General features: G+C 54.8%; 1 protein-coding gene across 5 annotated transcripts in view; it reads left to right on the top strand.

Moving 5' to 3' along the window:
* Positions 1-25,979, top strand: part of NBEA (neurobeachin) — a 514,531-nt gene that overhangs the window by 453,675 nt on the left and 34,877 nt on the right. For all 5 annotated transcript variants that reach the window (XM_075562753.1, XM_075562752.1, XM_075562751.1 and 2 more), the window contains 2 exons: positions 3,839-3,979; positions 15,965-16,084. In XM_075562753.1, the coding sequence (XP_075418868.1) occupies positions 3,839-3,979; positions 15,965-16,084 (261 nt within the window). The remainder of the gene's footprint in view (positions 1-3,838; positions 3,980-15,964; positions 16,085-25,979) is intronic.

Raw genomic sequence — 25,979 nt, 5'->3', positions numbered from 1 at the left:
TTTAATGTTCGGTTCTGGTGATGTCTTTGCCTGACTTGGGTATCAAAGTTAAAGTTGCTCCATAAAATGAGTGTGGTAGAATATTGTCCTTTTGTAGGTTGTTCAGTAGTTCGTGTAGGATTGATCCCATCTGCTTCGTGAGGAGTTGCTGGGAGTTGGAGCCACTGACCCTTCGAGTGCTGAGTGCCCCACCACTGCAGCGACGGGCTCTTTGGGCATCCTGCCCGTTCTTATCAAAGCCAAAAGACAGGGAGTTCCAGCTGGCTATTTAGTTAGACAGATAAAGAGGTAGATAGGAAAAAGATATCGACAAAAACTTAGGGAAAAGTAAATGATTTGATTAAAAGATAAGCAGATAGATTAAAAAGGTGGATAGATGATAGGCAGATAGATTTAAAGGGTTAGGTAGAGGTCTGGATACATGATGTACACATCCTAAAGGAAGAAGGATAGATCAAACTCAATGCCACTGAGTCTATTCTGACTCGTAGAGACTTCATAGGACACCGTAGATCAACTCCTGTGGCTTTTCAAGCTGTGCACCGTTACGCTTGGCAGCCCAGTGCTTCACCACCATGCCACCAGGGGTCCCCTACCAATAGATGCACCGATACATAGGTAGGTGGGTCTATGATAGATAGATAGATAGATAGATAGATAGATAGATAGATAGATAGATAGATAGACAGATGATAGATATGTAGATAGATAGCTGGAGAGATGGATAGATGATAGACAGATAGATGATAGATAGATAGATATAGGTGATAGACAGACAGACAGATAGATAGATATAGATAGATGAAAGATAGATAGATAGATAGATAGATAGATAGATGATAGATAGATAGATAGATAGAGATGATAGACAGACGACAGACAGATAGATGATAGATAGGTGATAGATATGTAGATAGGTAGATATGTTGATGGATTGATAGATAGATTAGATAGATAGATCGGCTAGATGAGACAAAGTGGTAGCTTCTGACACTCGTCCTCAGAGGACGCATTCCTCAGGACTTGTGTTCCACATAAGAAAATCACAAGAAGATTTTCAGAAAGACAAACTGCCCATGGCACTTGTTTGAGACGGCATTCCCCCGTCTTTAAACTTGAACTTAAAGCATTGAAGGGGGTGGTTGGGATGCTTGCCCCGCCACCCTACCAGGCTCCTTCTCAGGTGCCCAGAGGTGGAGTCTCTAACTACCGGCCACGTGAGAGAAAGGGATGTGAGTGGGTGAGGCCATGCTCCACTAACGCTGCAGTAAAATTTTCATATACGCAGACATTTCACTAAATGTAGGTTACGCTCATGTCCTTATCACAATCACTGCCTTTTTCATTTGCTGACACCAAATGATATTGTCCTTGAATTACTTCATCAAAATTTAAAAGTGCAGCAATTTTACAACTTTATCAACTCACACATAAGTAGGTAGTAGGAAGCAGGCAGGTGAGGTGGGCAGGTAGGTAGTCAGATAAGGTAGGCAGGCATGCAGGTAGACGGACACAGAGATTATCTCTGTCTGATGGCACTGTTGGGTAAGTGTTGGGAAGACATTCAGATAGGCCAGCCACCCCACAGGGGAAAGAGGGGGCTGTCTGTTCCCCCAAAGATGGACAGTGTGGGAAACCCATGGGGGTGGAACTGCCCTGTCCTGTAGGCCACTGTGAGGCTGCCGACTCCGCAGCAGCGGCTTGCTTCCAGTGTGGACTCCCCACCCCACACGGCACCACCTCTCCTGGCAGCTCCGTGTCCAGAGCAAACAGAGACACTGTGTGCCTTAGAATGCTGATGGCCACCTGGGTATCAGAAGCAAAATAACAGAGAACAATCTCTTCATTTGCACTGCGTCTTACAGTTCACTTCTACAGGCCCCGAGTCCAGCCTCAGGAAGGACAGATGCCTGGGCTCAGGCAGGCACTAATAGGATGCAGCTGTTTCCGACCAAGCCTTATTCTGTAAAATACTCAAATGAAACGACGTCAATGAAACACGAGTACAATAAAAGTATAAATGTTTATTTTATGCCTTTTACAGTAGTTGAGGGAAGGGCTGGGAAAGATTAGCAGAGGGGTCCTGTAGCTGTCTCAAGAATGCGTGGTGGGGGCCGCAGCTCAGGGCTGATCAGATAAGGCTCCCCGTGCGCAGACGTCTGATGCCAGAGAGAGGGCCCGGCCAGGGTACAGGCATGTGAAGTGGTTTGAAAAGATATCTACCTGTAACTTTGATGAGGAAAGGCAGCTCTCTGTCCTTCCAGAATAGTATGAGACGCCTGAAGCACCTGAGATGCAGCCCACCCTCCCTCCCTCCCTCCCTCCCTCCCTCCCTGCGCTCAGGACCCAAGCCCCACATTCGCTCCATCGCTGCCCATCTAGCCCAATAGCAACTGCATGGGCTAGACTGATGTTTTTTACAATCCCATGGCCTTTTTTAACCTCTGTGTGGAAGCGAGTAGTGAAGCAGCCGATGGGGATTTAACACAGAATCAAGTTCTGAGCCTTCAGATATTTGGAAAATAGGTTTAAAGCGAAGTTGAGCCTGGGCCCACACTCTGCTTCACAGAAATGGCTACAGAAGACTTCAGGGTGCTTAAAATACTCATGTCGCTAAAGACAGGGGACGAAGCTGTTTAGTCTGCATGCTGGTCATAATTACAGGGGGAAAGAGGCACAAATTTACAAGCTCTTTCCTGCTCCGGCTGAGGCTGCACATGGAGCTGGCTCTCCTCGCCGCTGTACTGAGGAGCCTCCTGGGAGCTGCCTGAGGCCCAAGCTGGTCGGCCTCAGATCTGTCTGTCTATCTATCTATCTATCTATCTATCTATCTATCTATCTATCTATCTATCTTCTCTCCCTACCCTCTCTCTCTTCCCCATCTTTCTCTCCCCCTCTCCCTCCCTCTCTCTCTTTCCCCCTCTCTTCCTTCACCCACCCTCTCCCTCCCTCCCCTCTTTCTCTGGTAATACTACCCATCCCAGTGAGGCACTCATTTCTGACTCCATCTCTTGTGTGAATGCAGCCCGGGGGTCTGGAGTCGTGCAGGGTGCTTCAGAAATATAGGAATCCAGTCTCGCCTGAGCCCCATCCTTCAGCCTCTCCAGACATCGAGGAGCAGGGGCCTGGTGAGGTGCATGATGGGACGTTCCCTCTAGAGGCCGTCCCAGTGTGGAGTCAGAGAGCTGAGAGTAGCCACTGCCCTTCAGATGTTAGAATGGGCTCCTTCCTGCCTGGAAGCCCACACCCAGTGCCAGCTAAGGCCCAGGACTCTGGGGTTGTGAGGGGCACAAGCTGGGAGCCCTAACTGATGGGGTCTGCCACAGCAGCCGGCAGTGCCCCCACCTCCATTAGCACTGGCTTCACACTGAAAGGGCACCAGATTTGGTGCTGAGCCTTGGTGGGCCGCCTTCTCTTTGGGGACTCCCCCGGGCTCAGTGAAGAGTGGGCGCTCACAGCAGAGACCCTGGGGGCCTAGGCGCTGTGCTGACCCTGAGACTGACCTGCCTGGCTCACCCCTCCTCACCGCTCTGCAAACAGGCACAAACTCAAACCCAGACCCCTGCCCTCAAGTCCATGCCGACTCACAGCGACTCTATGGGGCAGGGCACAACCGCCCGTGCAGACCGGAGACTAACTTTACAGGAGCGTGGCTGGTGGGTTCAAACTAACGACCTCGTGAGCACCTCGACACCTCGCCCACCACGCCATCAGACTCTTCCTCGCGGATGAGTATAAGTGTGATGATTATCGTTAGAGGTGAGCCCCACTGCGGCGCTCAGTCAGACACAGGCGTGCTGTGGCCTGCTTCACCTTTGTCCCTTCTGTCCCCTTGCAGCCCATCGGTGCTCTGAACCCCAAGCGAGCCGTGTTCTACGCAGAGCGCTACGAGACGTGGGAGGACGACCAGAGCCTGCCCTACCACTACAGCACCCACTACTCCACGGCCACCTCCACACTGGCCTGGCTCGTGCGCATTGTGAGTGTCCCCCCACCTCCCACCCCGCAGGATCTCCAGGAAGATCCGGGCCGGAGACAGGAGGGGAGCTAACCGACTCCTGGCTGTGAGAACTGGTCCTTCTCCCATTAGAGGGGTCACATTATCATTGTTCAAACCTAACTGGAAACCAACCCTGCACTGTTGGACTTCATCTGAGGGGGCCCGACTTGGAGGGGGGCTAAGTCTAATAGGGGATATGTCTGAGGGGCGTCTGAGAGGGCATGTGCTCGAGGAGGTTGATGGCCAAGCCAACCTCAGAAGTGACTCAGCCAGCAGCCAGTGTGCCAGCAGCCAGGTGCTCACCTGCCTTTGCCACCAAGGACTGCCCTGGCACTCACGCTGCTCACAAAGGCCCAGTCCCCCACACTGCCCACATCCACTGCCGTCCCTGAGACTCGGATTCACCCTATGGGACACGGTAGAACTGCCTTCCCTGTGGGGTTCCAAGACTCCCACCCCCCCCCCCTCAAGACAGCCTCCCCTTCCTCCCATGGAGCAGCTGGTGGTTTGAAACCTGACCTCGTGGCTGGCAGCCCAGTGTGCCCCTGGGGCTCTCGTAGGTTTTCACACCAGTTCTCAGGGCTTTTTAACTGGTATAATTGGCACATAACCAACTAGCATACAATGCAGTAGTTCAGCCACATCAAGAAGAGGCTGAAACCAGGCCAGGGCTGACTGTGGAACAGACCATCAATTGCTCATATGTAAATTCAGGTTGAAGGTCAAGAAAATCAGAATAAACCCACGAGATCAGAAATATGACCTTGAGTGCGTGTATCCTACCTGAATATGACCTGAGTATATACCACCTCCGCCTCTATAGCTGCATCGAATACTAATGACAGAAGACCCAGTGAACGACGGCAGGATATCAGTTGCACCAGTCAAGAGAGCAAAATGCCATTAAACATACAGGAAAGAAACTAACAATCAAAACGGATGACAGAAGAGACTCGGAAACTTGCTCTTACTTAAAGAGCAGTGAAGGCACCTGGAAGGGAGGAGGACGTCAGAGAGTCTAATAGAAATGTGCAACGGGCAGCTCAGGAAGACAAAACAAAATGTAATGAGATGTTCAAAGACATAGACTTAGAAAAATCAAAATTTTGCTGGCGATCATCCAACAAAGTTGTAGCAGTACGTTGAGAGCGAACTTCCAGAGGTTCAGTGTGGATTGAGAAGAGGATGCGGAACAAGGCCTGTCATCGCTGATGTTGATGGATCTCGGCTGAAAGCAGAACATCCTTTGACTATGCAAACACCTTTGATTGTGTGCATCATAACAAACTGGGATAGCCTTGAGAAGAATGGAAATTCCAGAACACTGAACTGTTCTCATGTGAAGTTTGCACATGGACCAAGAGGCAGTTGTGGGAACAGAATAAGGGGATACTGTATGGTTTAAAACCAGGAAAGGTGTGGGTCAAGGTTGTATCCTGTCACCATACTTGCTCTGTTTAGATGCTGAGCAAATAATCTTGAAAGTGGAATAGACGAAGAACGGGGCATCAGGATTGGAAGAAGGCTTGTTAGCAACCTGCGGAATGCAGGGGACACAGCCTTGCTTGCTGAAAGGGAAGAGGACTTGAAGTGTTTGCTGATGAGAATCAAGAATCACACACAGTCTTCAGGATGGATTACAACTCAATGTAAAGATAGCCCAAACCTCCACAAGTGGGCCACTAGGGAACATCGTGATAAATGGAGAAATGTGTGACGTTGTCGGGGATTTCCTCTTGCTTATAGCCACAGTCATTGCTCATGGAAAGAGCAGTCAGGAGCTCAAAGGACGTGTTGTACTGGTGAATGTGCTGGGCAAGACCGCTTTTATGGGTTGAAAAGTAGGGATGTTACTTTGAGAACTATGTGAGTCCGGGTTGACTAGAAAAACAAATCCAGAGACATTCATATATGTGTAAAAGAGAACTTTACATCCAGAAGTAGTTATGCATCAATTAAACATCCCAGCCCAGTCTGGATCAATCCCATAAATTTGATATTCGTCTAGAAGTCTGATATTAGCTCATGAATTCCTTGTCAGACTCATGCAGCACATGCAATGATCCCGAATACATGAAGATCACAGGGCAGTCGGTGGCAAGTCCTGTGGGTCCAATGGCAGTGGACTCATCTCCAGGGCTCTGGCTGCCATCAGCATGGCTCCATGTGGCTTGTCAACAGGAAGGTGAAGCAGAGAGAGAGAGTGTGTCCAGCCTCCAGGGAGGAAGAAAGGAAACTCCCAGAATTCTCATGAGAAGGCCATGCCCACAGGGAGTCATCAATCAGGCTGTGACCTAATTGACAGGCTAGACTCCATCCCTCTATTTATCAAGTTGACATGAAACTATGTCACCACCACAAGTATGAAGGAGCACCTGACCCGAGCTGCGGCGTTTCCCAAAGCTGCATGTGCAGGTGAAAGTTGGGCACTGGCTAAGGAAGACCGTCGAAGAAACCATCCTGAAGACAGTGCTTCCTTCCTTCTACGGTTCTTGGAAGGGGAACCAATTCAGCTGCACTCATGAACAACAGAAGTTCCTACTGCTCTCTCTGTGTACCTCAGTAAAGTCAAAATAGAGCGAAGCTTCGGGTTGGGAGACTGTAATCAATGACCACACACTCAGAAATGAGGAAATGCTTTGTACTCATGAAATAAGCAACAACAGCTTGTCTGGATTATTGGCCCCGGGACACATGGAGAGCTTATTGCTTCCGTTCTAGAGTCTCAGCCGCAGGTCAAAGATCTCCGCCCAGAACCCAGATGTCACCATGAAGACCTCAAAGAACTGGCCTCCCGTCCAGTGACCTACAATGGGCTCTCAAAGGAGGGATGCGCACACGCAGACGAACACTGAAGCAAACAAAGCAGCTGGTAGAGTCTTTGATTGTAACCCGCTTCCCAGCCCCTCGGCCACCAGTAGCTGCGGATGACAGAGCAAACCAAGTACCAGGAGAAGTGAAAGTCAGTGGCTGAGAAGAGGGGCGGTGGGGTGAAGTGGCCTCGGCCCCCGGGGTGCTCTCCAGAAGCAGAGAAGAGACAGGCCTGGGCGTGGGTGAGCTTCCTTCTTCAAGTTAGTCCCTGCCATCTCAGAGGGGCTCCCGGCGGGGAGCCAGGGAAGCTTCTAGAGGACCTTTCAGCAGAGCTTTTTCAGCGTGGAGAGAGCGTTTCTGTGCCCCAAGGACCCTTCAGTGACAGTCACTGCCGAAACGATTGTCCCTCTTGGAGGAAGTAGGATAGCTCTCGATTATCTGGGTCGGAAAAAGAATGTTAGGACCCGTTTCTGAGAAAGCGGGTTGTGAGAGCCAATGTGCTTGTATGCACAGTAATATTTTGAAATCCACAAGATGGCATCTGATGGTTTTCACGTAACCGGGTGACCCTGACGCCCGTGTCAGAGGACTTGCCCGGGGTGAGCCTCTCCAAGAAGTCATTGCCCAACTGGTGCCGCTCCACTAGTAGCTAGAGGGTTGGCGGTCAAGTCCACCCAGTATTCCCATGGGAGAAAAGACCTGGAGATCAGCGAGATCCGTTCTCTATCCATCACTCCCAAGGCATCCTGGGGCTGACCTACAATTCCACTGGCAGGGAGTTCGAGGCAGGAATCTGAGCGAGGATACGGAGACTGCTCCCACGTGCTTATCCCAGACACGCCTGCCCTTGTGCTGACGCCAGCCTCTAGCAGTGGAGATGCCACGGAAGCCAACGCTGTGGGCACATGGACGTGCAGAAGGAAGCAGCTGAGATGGCGTCGGTGCATTTGTCTCCCCCTCACACAACTGTTTCACGCACTCTTCTCTTCGCGTCTGAGAAGCCCTCACTGTTGACGTCGTCCGGCCCATCTCAGTTCCAAACAGCACATTTCAGTGCCTGGTGTCTGTGAGCGGCCAGGACTGGGCGGGTCAGATGTAGAGGGTTGTTTTCTCGGGCCTCGTTCAACCAGTGTGTCACCTGGTGACCCAGGGACCGGTGCTCCGCTAGTGCCCGTCCCCGGAGTCTCTGAAGTGGAAAGCACACTAACGTCGTTGTCACTAAGAACGAGCTTATGCAGCAACACTGGATTAAAATCAGGAGTGAGCTGCGCGGACCCTCTCGGGGCCCGTCGTCGTCTCAGGCATTGCACCCCTCAGTCGGTCACTAGACTGCTCTGACACTGGTCAGGACCACTAATAAGCACACACGAATACAATTTTAGACAAACCCATCTCTGAGATCATGTGTCTGAATCTCTAGACCCTGTGGAAAGCTGCTTCCTTGGGGTTCACTCAAAGCTCACTGCCTTCGAGTAGATCAGGCTCAACCCCGTAGGGCAGAGTAGAATGCCCCTGTGGGTTCCCACGACAGTAACGCTTTACAGGAGTTGAAACCTCATCTTTCCCCCTGAGGGGCAGCGGTGAGTTTGAACTGCTGACCCTGTGGTTATCCACCCAATGAGTAACCCCCTGCGCCACCACCAGGGCTCCCTCCCCTACTGGCTGTCATTGTAGATGAGGTGAGCCAGCCCTGATAGCAGTGTCTGAGTAACACTGAAGCCCAAACCAAGCGCACTCCCCTCAAGACAGCCCCGGGGGTTTCCAAGGCCGCCATCTGTACGAAAACAGACGGCCTCATGGTTCTCTCAAGGAGTGGGTGCTGGGTCCAAACCGTGACCTTCCAGTTATCGGCCAAGCACTTAACCACGGCCCCACTCAGGCTGCGTGGAAGCCAGGGCGAAGGGCACGTTTCCTGTGGCTGGCACGCGTTAAGGATCCATGCAGGCACCACGCTTCAGCACGTGGTTGTTCGACGTCACCAGCTGCTCGCTCCTTGGGAGTAAGATCCAGCAGTTGGCTGCTTGCAATCATGATTCACCGTCCTTGGGGGCGTCTGGCTCAGAGCAGCCCAACCAGACCAATAAGAGCGGGCTTCAGCGCCAAGGGCTTGCAGGAACAGACGGCTCATCTTCCTTTCTTTCTTAGAGTGGCGCATGGGTTCCACGGCCTGCACTTAGGTTAGCCGTCCTGCAGCCATAGCCTGCAGCCCAGCCCCCGGCCCCAGGAAGATGAGAGTCCAGGAAGCAGGGTGGGGCATTCTGCACTGTCCTGCAGGGTCAGTCTGGATCACAAGCCGCTCCACGGGGACAGGTTTGGTTTGGTCCGGGGTGGAGTTTATTTCCGATGTGATCACTCCTGACACCATGGAATCTCCCTTGTGAGCCTGGAGTGGCCTCGGTTTCAGTTCCCCTTCCAAAGCCAGTGTGCTCGGCCTCCGCCTTCACAACTCACTCACCACACACTGAACCATAATTCTTAGGGAGCCCACCGATTACACGATACACATTCACTTTGGGATCTTTCATTGTACATGGTGTATTGCTTTGAAAGACCACCTAGCAGCCTGTTTAAATCGTGATGTCGCTCACAAAGCCAAACAGACACGTGTGCAGATGAATTTGGCTCAATGAAAACTTGCTTTCGCGTCTGTCTAGACACTGATGTTCACTGACAGTGGGAGCTACGTGGGGGAAGAGGTGACGTACTGAACCAAGAACCTGGCACTGGCCACTGTGGGCCACCGAGTCCATTTTAACTCATAGTGACCCCGAAGGACAGCGTGCAAGTGCGCAGAGACATCTCAGAGTTGTAACTCTTTCCCACAGAGGAGCCGGTGCATTTCCGATGGCTGAGCAGGCTCTTAGCCCCGCAGGCAAGCGTCCAGGGCTCCGTGGGGATGACACAGGCTCAGGTTGAGCCTCACGGACAGCATGATGGTGCTCCTTAATGATTCCGAGACTGGAAATCCTTAGAGATCAGAAGGCTTTATCTTCCCAGATCACGGATGCATTGCCCGGTTAGGTGCCAGCGAGTCAGTGCAGACTCCTCATGGCCATACCTGAATACAACAGAATGAAGCAGCGTCCGGCCCGTCTCACAGCGAACGTGTCCGTCCATCTCTTTGAGGGTCCTCCCCCTGTCTTCACTGACCCTCTGTCTTCTCCATGGACCACTCTGCCCTGGCAGCATGTCCAAAGTACATGAAAAGAAGTCTCACCGGCTAACACAGGTGTGCTTGTTTTGGTACACAGAAAGGTTAATTGACAGACCCCTGAAAATTCGGAAAGATGCTTCTGGAAAGAGATAGACCTGGGCAGAGCCAACGTGTAGCTCACATTCTGCCTCCCCCACCTCCTAGGACGTAACCCGTAGCTTTCTGGAACGTGGAACCAGAACAAGGCCCAGTCTGAAGGGTAACTGTGCAGCTGAGAGGATGTGATTCAAGCACACACCCAACCATTCATGGGGAGACATCCAGTTTCTTCCGGTCTCATTTCCCACCCACCTCTGGAGGCCCCAGTGAGGGTGCTCTGTAACCGTGGAGTGCCGCCCCGTGCCGCTTGTAGAAACAGCCTGTCTTCCTCAAGACGCCAGCTCCAAGCTCCCGTGGCCCCCGGGAGGGTTTTGCATTTGACCCCACACGGGATGAAGAAGAGGAGAGGGGGCAGCACAAGGAGAGGAACCAAAGAAAAGATTGCTCTGAGAAAACCGATTGTGCAGAGCTGAGGAGAGCGCAGTTGGGTAGCGAGAAGGGGCAGGGGAGCGCCTGGTTGCCGGCCCTGGGGGATGAGCTAGCTGTCATCAGCGAGATGCAGGAGAGGTCGTTAGAAATAATTGTGCCCTCGGAGGAGACCAGGGCTCTGATGAAAAGAAGGACCGAGCACACTCCGGCTGTGCTTTCCCCGTGCTGTCAGTCACCGAGCCGCTCCCTCGGGTCTTCAAGTCCAAAGAGGGCCCTCATTTTAATTTCTGGCAAAGTCCCTGAAGGCTAGCAGACTTCTTGCTTCCCTGTGTCAGTCAGGCACAAGTTGGGTGAAGAAGAATGGCCTTGTACTCCACCCGGGAAATGCCGCAGAGAATCGCTGCCCGGGTCTTCAGAGCTCGCACGATCAACACGCACTTAGAAGCAGATGAGCTATCCTTTGCTCTGAGCGCTCCCCATCTGTAGTGGTGGGGCCTCCAGGAGGAGCGAGGTTGATGTCGATAAGTCGTGTGTGACCCCGGACAGTGGCTGCCCAGCCAGCTCTCCTGAAAGGCTGCTGGGAACAGTCAGAAGTGGAATGCTCCCCTTGGCTCTGCTGCTCCTACAAACCGAGGAGCTAGATGACGTGGAATTCACAACCGCTCCTCAGTTTAAGCTCTCCTCCCACTAAGCCCAACAGAGCTGCTCTTGGCTGAACAAAGGAGGTCAGGGTCACAGTCAGATCCAGTGACTGATGACAAGAAGATGTTACAGGAGAACAGGGGCCTCATCTCCCTCCGTTTAACCAACTAGACAACAGAGAATGTCCTCTTCTCTGTAAAGTAATGGTACCCACTGCCTACAGGGGAAACAGGTCTCAGTGCCTTCGATTAACATCCCATAATAATAGAGATTTTCAGGTAAAACCGTTGGGTGCAACATTTCACCAATAGTTAAGAATGGAAAAGAAAGATTCTCTATCAGCATGTCTGAAATGGTGTGTGGGTCCATGGAAACAGGCGCCTGTCGCCCCTGTGCTGCCGCCCTCACTGCAAGAAAAGGCTCACACAGGCCCTTCAAGCCTTCAAGAGCTGCACGTGCAGCAAGGGAGGGTGGCTGAGAAGAAGAATGTGTTCTGAGTACGGGGCTCGTGCATGTGGCCGCTTGAATGTGGACGCCAGACAGCTCGGACACTAACGCCTGGTGAGCAGGCTAGGTGTTGGATGGCATCCAGATGTGGACGAAAGCCAACGGTCATCAAAGAGAAAGAAAAGACCAAGACAGGTCAGAGAGACTCTGGATCCTCCTCTTGAACACACTGCTCCTAAAACAAGCAGAACACGTGGGGGACATGAAAGAGAAAAACAGAAGGTTCCGGAAGGTTGCTCCAGAGACGGAGCAAAGCGTTACCATGAAATGCACACATACCTGGGCTGAGAGAACCAAAGGGGAAGAACACGCTCATGTCCCACGCTGAAAGAACTGAAAAAGGAAGCGACCAGCCCCGGAGGTGTAATCTCGAGCCTGTAGTTAAAATATTAATGACCCAAGAAGCATCAAAGAGGACGAAAGAAACACTCAGTCAGTGCACCAAAAACGACTTGGTTGATGCTTAGCCTTTCCAAGAGGTAGCTTAGGAGCAAAAGCTGACGACGCTGAAGGAAGAAGGCCAAGCTGCACTGAGGGCTTTGACCACAAGCAAGGCTCTCGGAATTGACAGGACACCAGCCTAGAGGCCTCTCAAGATGGATTCCCTGCTGGGGTTAGGGGTGCTCACTCCTCTGTGCCCCAAATTGGGACGAGGGCTACCTGCCCCGCCTGCCACAAGAGATCCACGCGTGTGCGCCTGTCAAAGGCAGGTGGTCCAACAAACGGAGGGAAGTATCAACGCATGGCAGGAGTATCATGCACAAGGCAACTTTTGCTGAAGAAAATTAAAATGTTCGAAGCTGTACATCAACTGGGAACCGCCAGAAGATCAAGCCCCATTGGGACACGGCCTTGGAAAGAGTGACAGCACTGCTGTTGTCAGCTGGATCTCAGGCACGCTCAGAGAACAGGCCGGGAGAGAGATGCAAAGGCGTGGGGCTGAGTGCATCCTAACCAGGCAGGGATCCCATTGCGAAGGAGGGGATTCCAGAACCCTTCATCGTGCCCTTGCGGAAGTTGTGCAGAGACCAAGAGGCAGTCCTCCGAGCAGAACAAAGGTTTCAAAGCAGGGAGGTGTGTGTCAGGTTGTGTCTTTTCACCTTGTGTGTTCAGTTTGTACGTGTGCAAACAGTCCAAGAAGCTGAGCTACATGAAGACTTACTTCAGCGTCAGAATGGGAGGACGACTCATTAACAACCTGCAAGATGCAGATGGCACCACCTTGTCTGCTGAAGGGAGGGCACATGACGCGCACTGACTGATGAAGGTCAGAGACCACAGCCTTCCACACCGATCATTCCTCAGTGAGCACAAAGCAAAAATCCTCACAGCGGGATCAATGTGCCACACCAGGAGACACAGGGAAATACGGAAGTGGTCAAGGGTTTCGCCTTACCGAGAGCAACAGTCAGTTCCCGTGGAAGCAGCAGTCAAGCCAAAGGAAGTTCCTCTCGGAGCAAATGCTGCTGCAGAAGACCTCAGGAAGGAGTTCCCGCGCACTCTGAAGGCTGTGCTGCGCCTGCCCGCCATGGCATTCCCGGGCACCGTGGCTGCATGGCACGGTGGACAAGGAATAAGAAAGACCATAGGAGAAAAGATACATCCGAATAATGTTGGTGAGGGAGATTCTAGACTGCCGGAAGAATGAACGAGTCTGTCTTGGAAGAAGTACAACCAAAAAGAGACGGTGTGTCCTATTTTGGACAGGTTACCAGGGAAGTTGAGGGTCAGTGAAAAGGAGGAAGACCCTCCGTGAGACAGCGTGACACTTTATTGTGAGGATGGCCTAGCGCAGTTGTTTGGGTTTTGTTTTTCTGTTGCTCGAAGGAATCCTTATCAGTCGGAACTGACTGGAAGGTGCCTCACGGCTGCAACTGCCACTGAGTCCATGCTGACTCCTGGCGCCCCCTGTGCGTTTCTAGGCCTGTAACTGTTCACGGGAGTAGAAAGCCCAGCCTGTCCTCCAACAAAACTGCTGGAGGTTTTGAACTTCCAACCATGGGGAGTATAGGGCAACAAGTGACCAGATGTTTTCAAGTGAGAGTGAATTTTCATGGCATTAAAGTTGTGCTTCAAATGGCAGCATCCACTCAGAGACGGTGGCCAGGCACACTGCTGCCTCTGAGCTTGAGTGGCTTTGCTCATTCTGGCCAGCAGCTCAGGCAGGCTCACCACATGCTCCAAGGACCTTGAACTCTAGGAAGTCTGTGTGAGTCCGGGCTGCCAGAGACACTCACACGTGTGAGAGAGAACTTTATATCAAGAAGTTCTTATGTATCAATAAAACAGCCCGGTCCAGGTCAAGCCCATACGTTCCATTTTAGCCCATGAATGTCTCTTCAGACTCATGCAGCACCTGCGATGATGCTGAATGCAGGAAGATCACAGGGCGGTGGGTGGAGAGTCCTGCGTGTCCAATGGCAGTGGACACATCTCCGGGCCTCTGGCTGCCATCAGCATGACTCCATGTGGCTTGTCAGCAGAGACAGAGAGTGTCCCGCCTCCAGGGAGGAAGAGAGGAGTTCCCAGAGTCCTCATGAGAAGGCCACGCCCATGAGGAGGAATCACAGGCTAGAGTCCACCCCTTCCCGCTATTTAGGAAGTTGGCATGGAATCATGTAACTCGCACAGTGTCCGATTGCGGTTCCAGTGGATGATCAGACCATCCAGTGCTGCCCCTGTGACAGGGCTGGTCCAAGCCTGCATTAAAGGGCCAGTAGGAGCTTTTAACCCAGACCCTACCTGTCTTTAAGGGGGAGGGGGATTACATACACATTCTATGAGAAGACACATACTACATACATGGTATCAAGAGGTTGTTTCACTCTTACGCACCCCTACCCCATCGCCCAACAGTACCTGAACCAGACAGCTCGGTCTCCCTCACACTCAGAATAGGGGGTGCAGTGACAAGATCTGTAGGAACTAAGCCTTGTGCTTGTACTGGGGCATGGAGACCAGACCTGAAGGGACTGAACGTCTGGCCGGTGAGTCCAGCCTGTGCCCTGCAGTGTGGGGCAGTCCACCAGCCACAGCCTGAACCATGCCTATGGCGGTGGTCTGTGTTGTGAATCAGGGTCAGGCCAGGCCCTGCGGTTTTTCTGTGCCCCCTTACTCTGTTCCTCTGCTCTGAGTTCCCATCGTCGCCCACACAACTTTGCCATCCCCAATCCACGTGTGGAGGAGCGGAAACGCAGCCTGGGCAGGGAGGTGGGCGAGCAGGCGGGCCCCAGGGCACACGCACTCAGGACCTGACTCCCCACCTCCCCCGGAGTGTCTGCTGCCTTGCTCCTCATGATTCCGTGAGGGACACATACCTGGCTCCCGGGGAATTAAGTCTTCAAAGCAATTAATCCGTGAGCACAGCCGCATGGACACCCCACCCCCCACCACCACACACATGCATGCACACTTCATTTGGGTGACAGCTCCATGTCCCACGCATCTCTTCATGAGCACTCGACATGGATGCTTGTTCAGGGTGCCACCCAGCCCTCCTGCTCACAACCTCTGACTGTGGTGCAGGGCGTGTGTGCAGGACTGTTGTTTTGGGTCTCTGTTAGCCCAGGGCAGCTAACAGCACCCACTGCCATCCAGTCTACTCCCAACACCCCCAAGGTTTACTCTCCACCCACTCCTTAAGACCTTGCCCAGCCCGTTCGAGGTCCCAACCTTTCTTCCTCCGCCCTAGCCCCACCCGTGGCAGTCCTCACATCTCCCGTTGGAGTGGCTTGCTCTCGGTCTTCTCACCCACCAATGGTTGAGGAGGCCATGTCCGTGTGAAGAGGAGCCTGGCTGTGCAGTGGTTAAGTGCCTGGTTTCTAAGCCACCACTGGCTCTGTGGGAGTTGGTCCCAGGGGTCTGCTCCCCAATATGCAGCAGCCTGGGAGGCCCTGGGGGCAGTGGTCCTTGGTGACAGTGGGTGTTGTACATTGAAATGGCCTTCACACCTTGGAGTTCTGTGTGTGTGTCTCTGGGGCCCACCAGCTCACACCACTTCAGCATGACCTCATGAGAACTGGCCCACAGGGCTTGCCCCCCCCCCCCCCTGGATCGTGTAGCAAGGCCAGGAGCCCAGGGCTTCCTCCTCTAAGCCCCTGGGTGGATTCAAACCAGCATTCAGCCCACAGCCTGGTGTGCAGACACTGCAGCAGGCCTGGCCATCAGTTCTAGAACTCAGCCCTCAGTGTCACCTAGGCAGGAGAGTCGAGCAGTGTTCACGGGGGGGTGTGGGGGGGACTGGACTGTCGGGTGGACACTCCAGGAGGTCTTCGCAGATCGTCACTGTCCTGGGGTCCAACACCCTGCTCTGCATTCTCTAGGAGCCCTTCACCACCTTCTTCCTCAACGCCAACGAGGGGAAATTCGACCACCCCGACCGGACCTTCTCGTCGGTGGCCAGGTCTTGGAGAATCACCCAGAGGGACACCTCTGACGTCAAGGTAGGCGCTTTTCTCGGTGGGCATGGCGGGATTCCAAGGACATGTGGTGGTCTCCAGAACTGAACCTGTGTGCACTGACTCAGTGACCACCTTGACCATCACAGAAACCGCCCGTTCTTTCCCCTGCGGGCTCCTGCGAGGCCTTTTCCATCATTTCAAAAAAACACAAAACCAACAACCCCCACCCCACCCCCTCCTCTCTAATTTAGATCCAATCGTCAAGGGACAGAGCAAAAGGCCCATAAATTGCCTTCCCCACTGTTAACTCAATATTGGGCCCGTCCCATAAAACACAGCAGGAATTGGATTTGTCCTGAAAGCGGCATATTGTCGGAGCTGCCCGACTTTGGGTTTGCATGGCCTGGGGCAATTAATAAGGCATTAATGACAAGCCCCATTTAAAATGTAGGCACTCCTGCCAGCCCTGGCTTTTACTTGCCTGTGCCTGGGGATAATAGGCTGCGACATGCATTAGATTAAGCAGCACACAGCGCACCTCCCTGGGCAGCCCGGGCGGATGGAAGCGCTCACTGTTCACTGCCGGTGCTAGGGAACCGTTGTCAGAAGAACTCTCTCTCTCTCTCTCTCTCTCTCTCTCTCTCTCTCTCTCTCTCTCTCTTTCTCTTTTCCTCTTCCCCCCCACCCCCAACCCCTGGAAGGACACTTACTCTGTGGCCCTGGGCTTAGCTCTCTGCCTTTCTTACTTAAGCCCCTTTGCTGCAAGGAGAGGCCCCCGATCACTGTCCTCCAGACTGATGATAAACTTCGGCCTCTCGCCCTCCACAGAGTGGGTAACCCCAGCCCACAGAGGGCGGCGAGTGCCACCCTGGCTCTGTGCCTCTGCCCCTGCAGGGCAGTCACAGTCACAGCCCCTGCCCACGGCAGGGTTCCCCTCCGTCTCTCTGCAGAGAGCTCTCGTGGTTACGCAGATGTGCGCCCACCTTGGGCAGCAGTGGGAGAACCAGGCTCACAGCCTTGGCATTCAGGGTTTCTTCTCCCCGAGAAGTTCAACTCAAACATTCCCAAACCCCAAATCGGACTCACTGCCATTGCATTGGCTCGGACTCTTAGTGGGCCTGTGGGAGGGGGCAGAACTGCCCGTGTGGGTTTCTAAGACTGGCCTCTGTGGGAGTGAAAAGCCTTTTCTGACAGAGTGGCTAGTGGTTTCGAACTGCACACCTTGTGGTTGGCAGCCCCGCATGTAACCACCACGCTGCCAGGGCTCCTGCCTAAACCACAAGCTGTCATGTACACTGGACACAAACCAAAGCTGGCATTGGAATCCCCCAGGGGCTGGGGGGGGGGGGGCAGAAACTCATGGCACATTGCTCCCCTACAGAAGCTTAAAGTCCTTCAAATCTACCCCTGGACACCACACGAGGCAGCCCCTGTGTCCTCAGAGGTTTCTGTGAGTTGGAAGTGATTGATGGCATGGGGTTTTAGGGCCACTAGTACACCCGCGGGCGGGGGAGGCAGTTCTTAGGAACCCTGAGAAGCAACACAGGAAGTGGGAGGCTCCCTTTAAGGGGCCCTGGTGGGGCTGCCAGATACGTGTGGACTTGTACCTTTGCCGTCAGTGGGGCAGGCCGCCAGCCCTCCATGGGGGTGGGACGAGAGTGTACAGGCTCAGGACCATGCAGGACAGGACAGCTGTGGGTGGGCGTTGACTGGATGGGCCTACAATCAACAGAAGGCCTTGGCACCTTATTCACAAGGCGGCTTAATAAATACCGTACGTACTTGTGTATAAGCCGAGTTTTTCAGTACAAGAAATGTGGTGAAAAACTGGGGTTTGACTTATACCCGGGTCAGTGGTACCCCAGCGAGGTGTAACATCTCGCAGGTGATTACCATCCCTCTGCTGTTCATTCAAAGCCCCGCTGACACTGCGGGGCTTTGAATGTTTGTTTACTCACATCTAACCAATCAGAGCCGTCCTATGACGTGGACGGCTCCAATTCGCAGAAGCACCTGTAGTGATTCACTTATGCCGGCAGCTGAACTGGTAAGGATGTGTCTGTGGCTGCGCTCCATCTCGCCCCTCTGGTCTCTGTGTTAATTCACATCCTGAATTTCCCACCCTAGGCTTATACTTGAGTCAATCAGTTTTTATGGTTTCCCAGGTAATAATTAGATACCTTGGCTTATACTCAGGTCGGCTTATATTCAAGTATATACGGTAGTTCCCGCATCTCCATTCTCTAGTGCCATTGGCAGAAACACCACCAGGGGTGGTTCTAAGGACCAGAATGACTGCCCTCAAAATTTAAGACGCGGCCTGTCGGGGTTCAGCCCACCAGCTCTAGGAGAGTGGTATGTGTGTGTGTGTCAGTTCTAGGGGAAGGTCCCTGTCTCCTTTTAGCACCTGTAGACTCAGGTTCTCTGCCCAGGACCCTTGAGCCCAAAGGACCCCCTCTTCTTCGTGCTCTTCTTTCCTGGTGGATCTCAGGCCCCTGTTGTCCCAGCTCCCTGCTGCAGGCCACTGCCCTGGAAGCCCCCCTGACACCAGACGAGGCTATGTCTGAGTAGGGGCACTGCACCCCACCGGGCCACTGCAGCAGATCGGGGGTGGGGGACATGAGATCATGGTGTAACCACCTGGCCAAGTGGACTCCTACTTTGGGAACACAGTTCAGTCCCCAGCAGTGTGTGTGCAAATGCAGCTCCCCATCTGTAATGGGAAGTGATGAGTCCACATTATCAACTGGAAGGCGGGACTTCCAGCTCACTCCGAGGTGCCACTGAGGAAAAGCCTGGTGGAGCCCTGATGGAGGCCTGAGTCGGCCCATGACAGCTGTTCTCTTACTGTCTGCTAAGTCGCATGCTCCCTACCACTTGCCAGATGACGTCTGAATTCAGAGCTAGATTCACAGACTGGTCCAAGTGAAAATGCCAGTTCTCTGTCACAGGACGTCATCCACACATGGGCACACTCACGCACGCACACACAACTGGCTTTTCACCTGCAGTCAGAAGCCCACCCTCACACATGTGTGTGCAAGTGCCCACATGATCATGCATACACACACAAACACATGCCTACACATGCACACAAGCATAAATACATGCATTCGCAAACCCATACAGACATGTACATGCATGCACATGTGTACATATGGACACACACACACATGCACATGTATGCACACACATGCCCAGTTGTCTGGCTCAGGTCTGTGCAGGGCAGCCCCAGCCTTCCCTTCCCAAGGACAGGTTCCCAGGCTGTGCGTCTGATGGAGGGTGTCTGGCCCTTCTTTTCTGCCCTGGCTCCTGTTTGCTGCCCCTCAGACGCTCCCTGGATGTGCTCACTCCCAGGTGGTCTCAGGCTGCCCCCCACCCCCTGGAGCAGAGCAGACCCCTCAGGGGTTCCTGGCAGGTCTCCGGAGGAGTACACAGCCTCCTGGTCCTCCTGAGGAGCGCCCACTGGGCTGAACTGCTGATGGGCGGGCGGGCGAGCAGTCAGCAGCCTTGTACTTAGCCCCTGGGCCCCCCCGGGCCCTGTCAAATCCCGCACCCTGAGCGACCGCTGTCAGCCCAGCACCTGAAGGTCTCCTCACCTCGCTGTGACACTTCCGTGGGGCGCCACAGCGTGCCATGCTGCTGGTTCCCGTGGATTATCACTCTTTTCAGCCCCCTACCCTCACCCTGCCCGGCCACCCCCCCTCGTGGCAGCGATGGCACCCGCTTTCTTGAACTCCAGCACCCATTTCCCCCAAGTGTTGTCAGGGCCTCTGGGACTCCGGGACAGGGGCTAAGGAGACACAGTTTAGGGAGGGCCGCTGGGGGCTGGGGGCACCAATGGGTGGATCTTTCAGGGGAAGATAGGCAGAGAGAGAAGGCGGGGCAGCTTGAGCCTAGGTGATCCTGCCAGGGGGCAGGGAATGCAGGTCTGGGCCTGTCTTGAGCGAAGGGCGCAGCCCCTCAGCCACATGCTCAGGCCTGAGCTATCGGCCGCCACTGCTGCTGCTGCTGCTGCTGCTGCGCAGTCCTGGCCGTTGACGCCGGTCCTCCGTCACCGTAGACAGGCTCTCAAGTCCAATTCTTCCGCAGCTTGAGCTTGTCATAAGCTTGTAAATGAGAAATTGTGTTTGCGGATATTTTCTTATTAGACAGAGACGCACACAATACCATTAACTGCGCCGTGGGGCTTTAGGAGAGCTGCTAAAATCAACTCCAGCTGGCTTTCAAGACGCAAACCGCCCATCACAATGTTCACTTTGCCAGCCCTCTGCCCTCTTCCCACACGAGGCTGGTCGGCTCCGGACTCTGTCCTGAAAAAGAAGCAGCGGTCAGGAAGTCGTCTCGGGAGCCACGCCAGCAGCGGGCCAGCTTTATGAGGCTGCAGCCGGGAGCCTGTGGAGGGTGCCTGGTCCTAGAACCTTCCTTGGTGAGGAGCCCGAGCCTGTCAGACATGTGGGTACCATCCTCAGTGCTGTCCAGCAAGGCCCTCGTCGCTGGTCCTACTGTGCGGGGCAGCTCCAGCGGCTCCGTCCTTGTCGGCATCGGCCAGCATGGGAGAAAGCAGCCCAAGCCAGCCAGCTCTGCTCAGCCATTCTGTGTCGCAGCCGCTGGTCCACCAAGCTGTAGGAGGGACTTCGGAAAGCTCAGGGGACACGTGGAAGGAACAGGGGGATTCTCCGCACACCTTTCAAAGGCCCTCGAGCTTTAGTCGCGCTGCCCTCTCAGGCCCAGGACCCAGCAGCTCCAAAGACCCGGCTCACAGTGTAGGCCGGAGGAGGGCCTCTCGGTTCTCAGTGTGCACCAGCAGGCCGGGCTTCTCTGGAGAACGGGGTCCAAGACGCCAGATGGAGGGAGGCGGGGCTGGGGGGCACCGACCAGTGCCTCTCCTGACATGACGCCTGGCTTCCAGGAAGAACAAATAAGGCCAAGAGTCGCACAGGGTCACCCCCACAGCATTGTCTCTTTGGGACAGGTGCCGAGGCCACCACTCTAGGGTAGAGGAGGGACACACTCAGTTGCTGGTGGGCAAGAGACATGTCCCGGCTCGGGGCTTCAGAGGCTGGAGGGAGTCCTGGCTGTGACTCTTTGGAGCATCACCCACGCCTGTGAGTCAGGTAGCCAGGTCTGCTCCACTGCTGCCCCCTCCCAGGTTCTCCCTTTGTGCGTCCAGCTCCACTCAGGGCGTATCATGAGGGGCACCAGGCCCAGGAGACAAACGGGACAAGTTAGCTGTCCTGCATGCACTGGGCTTACTGTGCTAGAAAGGAACCCGTGGATATACGTGTTCATGACAGAGGTCAGGAGACACCGGCCATGCTGCCCACCAACCAGGGCCTGAGCCTGCTATTGGGGAGAGTGGCCCCTGGCCCATGCTGTCACTCCACAGGTCCCTGGCCCTGTTCCTCCTCCTCCATGGCCCTTTACCCTCTGGAGAACTGAATCCGAGCCCCCACCCTCCAGAAGCAGAACCTGCTCTCCTGCTCCCTCCCTCCCCAGCTGTCTCCTCAGCACATAGCTGAGCACCCCTGTCTCCAGGACCCTGTTGGCGGCATTGGCGCATTCAGTTCCGGTTACACCACTAGACCTTTCAAGGCCCTGTGCCGCTATGATTCAGGGCGCTGTTTACAAGGCCCACTAGTCTTGGAGGCTGCTCTGTAGCTGAGAGGGTCAATAAGTCATTTCAACTCTGCTGGGACTCCAGCCACACCCTCAGTGTGCGCTGTCCTCTGTGGCCATGTTACTGGACCCTCGCCCGGAGCCCATCTCTTACGTGAGGACCGCGATGTGTAGAAGGAGCCTTGGTGGCGGAGTGGTGACAAATCAAGCTTCAATCCAAAGGTCCAAGGTTCAAAACCACAAGCTGCTCCTTGGGATCAAGATTGAGCTCTTTGCTCCTGTCAAGAGTTACAGGCTTGGACACTCTCGGGGCACCAACATGACGCCAGTGGGCTTTGCTCGGTTTTGCTGTGTAAAAGAGCATCTTAGCCCTTACCCCTCTCAGAACTCAACTTTGAAACAGAATGGTTTCTGTCCAAGCCCACCTCTCGCTGCCGTCACCTTGTCCAACAGCAGTGTGGGAGCCAGGGTGCCTCTTGCCCTGAGGTCTCCGCACCTGGACCCCGGCTCCTCAGCCACTGCTATACCTCGTGGACTCCAGCAGGAGAGCATCTGGCTGGCCCCCCTGCTTCCAGAGTCCCCTTCTGATCTTGGCCATGCCATCAGTTCCCCCACCTCTCTCCACCCCTGCTTGCTGCTCAGCCCCCATCGCACATTCCCAGTGTCCAGCTTGCCGTGGCCAAGCACTGGCTCTCAGGTCACCCCTGTCTTCTTGCTTCGCTGTCAGAGGGGTGGTCCCCAAGCTGCCCCAAGCCCTCACCTGCCACCGAGCAGGTCCTGACTCGGGCAACTTGCTAGGCTGTCACCCTCACAGGAAGGTGGCCAGGTCTTGTTCCGAGGGGCCACCAACCTCTGTTCACAGATGAGCGCTTAGCTGTCCATGCCACCAGGACTCATCGGAGCATCTCCTTGCTGCCGAGCCAGGCCTGCCAACTCATGGCCACCCTGTGGAACAGAGCAGAGGGACCCCTGAGGCCTCTCCTGCTCGTCGGCTTTGGGGACCAGACCCCAGGTTTGTCTCTCCCACAGCCATCATGTGGCTTCCAACCACCAAACTTGCCATTAGCAGCACGCGCTTCACTGTCTGCACCACTAGGGTTCCTGTTTCCCCCTCAGTAGCTGGAAGTCAGGGCACCGAGTGGCGTGTGCTCCTGCCTCAAACCTCTCATGTACATTGGCTCCTGTGCCAGCCACCGCGCGCGAGCAAGTGCCGAGCAGCAGGGCAGGCACCATTGCAGCGGGCTTGGCAAACCATGAGTTAGTGACACAGAGGCCCCGTCAGCTTGCAGACGGCCGGCAGAGCGGAGCCTCACGAAGGCCCGGTGGCCCCTTGCATGGCAGATAGGCAGTGTTGGAGCTGGAATTGGCACCTGCATTTGAGTCCTGGCCTTTCTGCCTGTTGGCAGTGGACCCTTTGGCCATGGAGAGACATCATCTAACAGGAGTCACGGGGACACTTCTCTTGTGGGACGTTATGAAAACTCGGTCATAAAACGCACGTGCAGCCTGGACAGCAGTGACCAGCAAGACACAGGAAGATCAAACACACGCTGTGCGCAGCCTGAAGGCCACCGCTAGCATCGACACCTTCAGACTGGATGGCCCGTTCACATCAACACAGTGAAAATCCACCCCAACTGACAGACAGAAGACATCACAAGGAAGGAGAGAAGCTGGACGTGGCCCAGGATGCCCTTGTACTTAGACGCAGCAGGCGAGAGATCAGAGGCATGGCACTGGGCACCAACGAGGGCGCCCCTTTGAAGGCTCACGTGCGCCTGACCCGAGCTGTGGGAGCCGGACCCTGGACCAGGAAGACCGGAGGGGACAGGAGGAGCACAGATCTGCCTGCAAGAAGTCCGGCCAGAATGCTCCTGGGCACCTGAGAGAGGCCAAGGCTTGTTCGGACGTCTCTGGGCACGATCAGACCCTGGAGCAGGCATCACGCTGGGCAAAGTGGAGGAGCAGTGAAACGTGAGGACGACCTTCAGGAGGACGGTCGGACCGGCGGCCGAGCACGGCTGTGGCTCATGCAGAGTCGACATTCTGAGGACCGTGCAGACGCGGGCAGTCTTGCTTCCTCTGCACGTAGGGTCCTGGTGTCTGTCCGTGACACCAGCAGCCGCATGCGCAGGGGCGCTCTTGGCGTTGCCGAGTCTGTGAAATGAAGCTCGAATAAGCAGGATGGCTCTTCTCCGCTGAGGACTTTCCCCTCGGAAGGTACACACGCCATGTCTGGGCCCATCTTTTTGTTTCATTTAATTAAGCCCTGGGCTGCCCTGCCCCTCACTCCATCTGCACATTCCCCAGAAGGTTCCCAGTGATATTGAAATAACTTTATCTAATATCTTCTGCCTTTAATATTTAATGAGCACCTGCTGCCTGCGAAGCAGAGCCCCAGGTGCTCTGAGGGGCCAGAGAAGGAGGTGCTGGCATGGCTTTGGCCCACGCTGCTACTAAGGTGACATTCCCTTCCTTGAAGGGCGGGGCGTGAGGGCCATTCCAGTGCTCAGTCGGCCGTAATGGCCCCGGAGTTTCACACCCCTTGGCACAGGAAGGGCATGGTCTCGGGCGACCTGTGCTGCGGCAGAGCCACGGCCAGGCAGGAGGAGCGCGACTGGACTCTTGAATAAAAGATCAAGCTGGGTAGTCGTGTCCAGCGCATGTACGCGCTTCACCCCCATCCCTGGGGAGCTGGTGTCACAGAGTGTGACAGGCAGAGGGCTGGTGGAAGGGGGGACCCGTGCGACAGGAGGGGTGGAGGGGTTGTCTCTGTCTCCTAAGTCAGCCCCCAAGGACAGCAAGGCCTGAGGCCACATTGTCCGTCCCACGGCGTGGCCGGCCCCAGCCACTGTCTTCTCTCAGCACTGTCCGCCAACCCTCCTTTCTGCAGGCAGTGAGCTTGGGGTGCTGATGGGATGTGTCATGCCCTCCTTGACACCCCCGGACAAGGCCTGTGCTGGCATAGGTCTGAGGCTGTCGTGCTGCCGCCTGCTTTCAGCCCCCTGCCATCACCACGCACCCCCACCTCCCAGCACCTTCAGCCGGCTGCCCATCCACCCAGCAGTGCATCTCATTGCCGGGACCAGGTTGAGTCATGCCTACAAACAGGCGCACCTGCCTAAGCCAATACCCCCTTCACCTCCTGGTCGCTGAGTGTGCAATCTGGCTTTGTGTTGGTAACCCGTGTGTGCGACCAGCTCAGCATGGCCTCCCTGGGGCTCTTTCTCATCCGTTCACTGTGAGGTGACCCTGATGTCTCACCCAAGGGATGAAGGGTCCGTTCCTCGGTGCAATTCCGACATGACAGGCTGGGACCATTAGGAGAGCTGCACCTCAGCCTGGGTTGGACCCTCAGCCTTTGCTATCAGCTGAGCCCTTACCTGTCTCCTGATGGGTCAGTGGTTTGAGCCCACCAGCCGCCCCTCAGGAGGAAGATGAGGCCGTCTGCTCCGTGGCGCTGTCCAGCCTCGGAAACCCTTTCTGGGGCTGCTTGGAGCGGGGTTGGTTTTGGTGGGGCTGTGGCCATTCCAGTGCCCGCCCTCCAGAACCTTCCTGTGGGCGTGACTTCTTTCCTGTCCCAAGGGATGGAACGGGCTTGCAGACAGATTCCCATGGAAATGCTTCAAGACAAGACAGCTCTGACCCTTAAACCAAGAACCACAGCTGTGTGAGCCACCGGCCACCCCCCGCCGCTGGTCTCAGGAGTGGCTATCTGGGCTCACTGATGTCAGAGCAGGTGTGGGAGTGCAGTGCAGTGGGAGGCCTGAGTTCCCTGTAGAAAGTCAAGCTCCAGATCTGCGTCCCTGCAGGTGAGCATGGAGAGGCTAGCGGCCAGGTGTGTGTCCATTGGCGGGTGAGGAAAGATGGCGGCACGGAGCGCCGAGGGAGGACTGGCCTGGCCTTTTTCCGGCTGCTCTAGCACAGCCAGGCCCTGGGGAGGTCTGCAGGGTACTCTGAGTCATAAGGGCCCAGCAGACCCAGGCTGGCTAGCCTTGTCTGTTTATGCCGTGCGTGCGTGCCCGTTGTCCATGCTGTCTGTGGGGCCAATTGACTTGTCACTCACCGCTCAGGTGGCAGGCGGGCAAGACTGGTAGCTGATCACATCGTCTGCACACCAGCACGCCTCTCTAGGGCACAGAACATAATTTGGAGTCTCATTGCAAAACCACATCTTGTAATGGTCACAGTGGAGACGCAGTACAAGTAGGGGCGGATTCGTGGTCTGACTTGTTCAGAAGCACTTTTTCTCAAAACCCTGAGCGACCAGGCTTTCTGGTGTCACACCTCAGGTCCTTCATCATCCTCAGCCCAGGAT

Source organism: Tenrec ecaudatus, chromosome 11, assembly GCF_050624435.1.
Source record: "Tenrec ecaudatus isolate mTenEca1 chromosome 11, mTenEca1.hap1, whole genome shotgun sequence".
NCBI lineage: Eukaryota > Metazoa > Chordata > Mammalia > Afrosoricida > Tenrecidae > Tenrec > Tenrec ecaudatus.
This window is presented reverse-complemented; position numbering and strand designations above follow the sequence as displayed.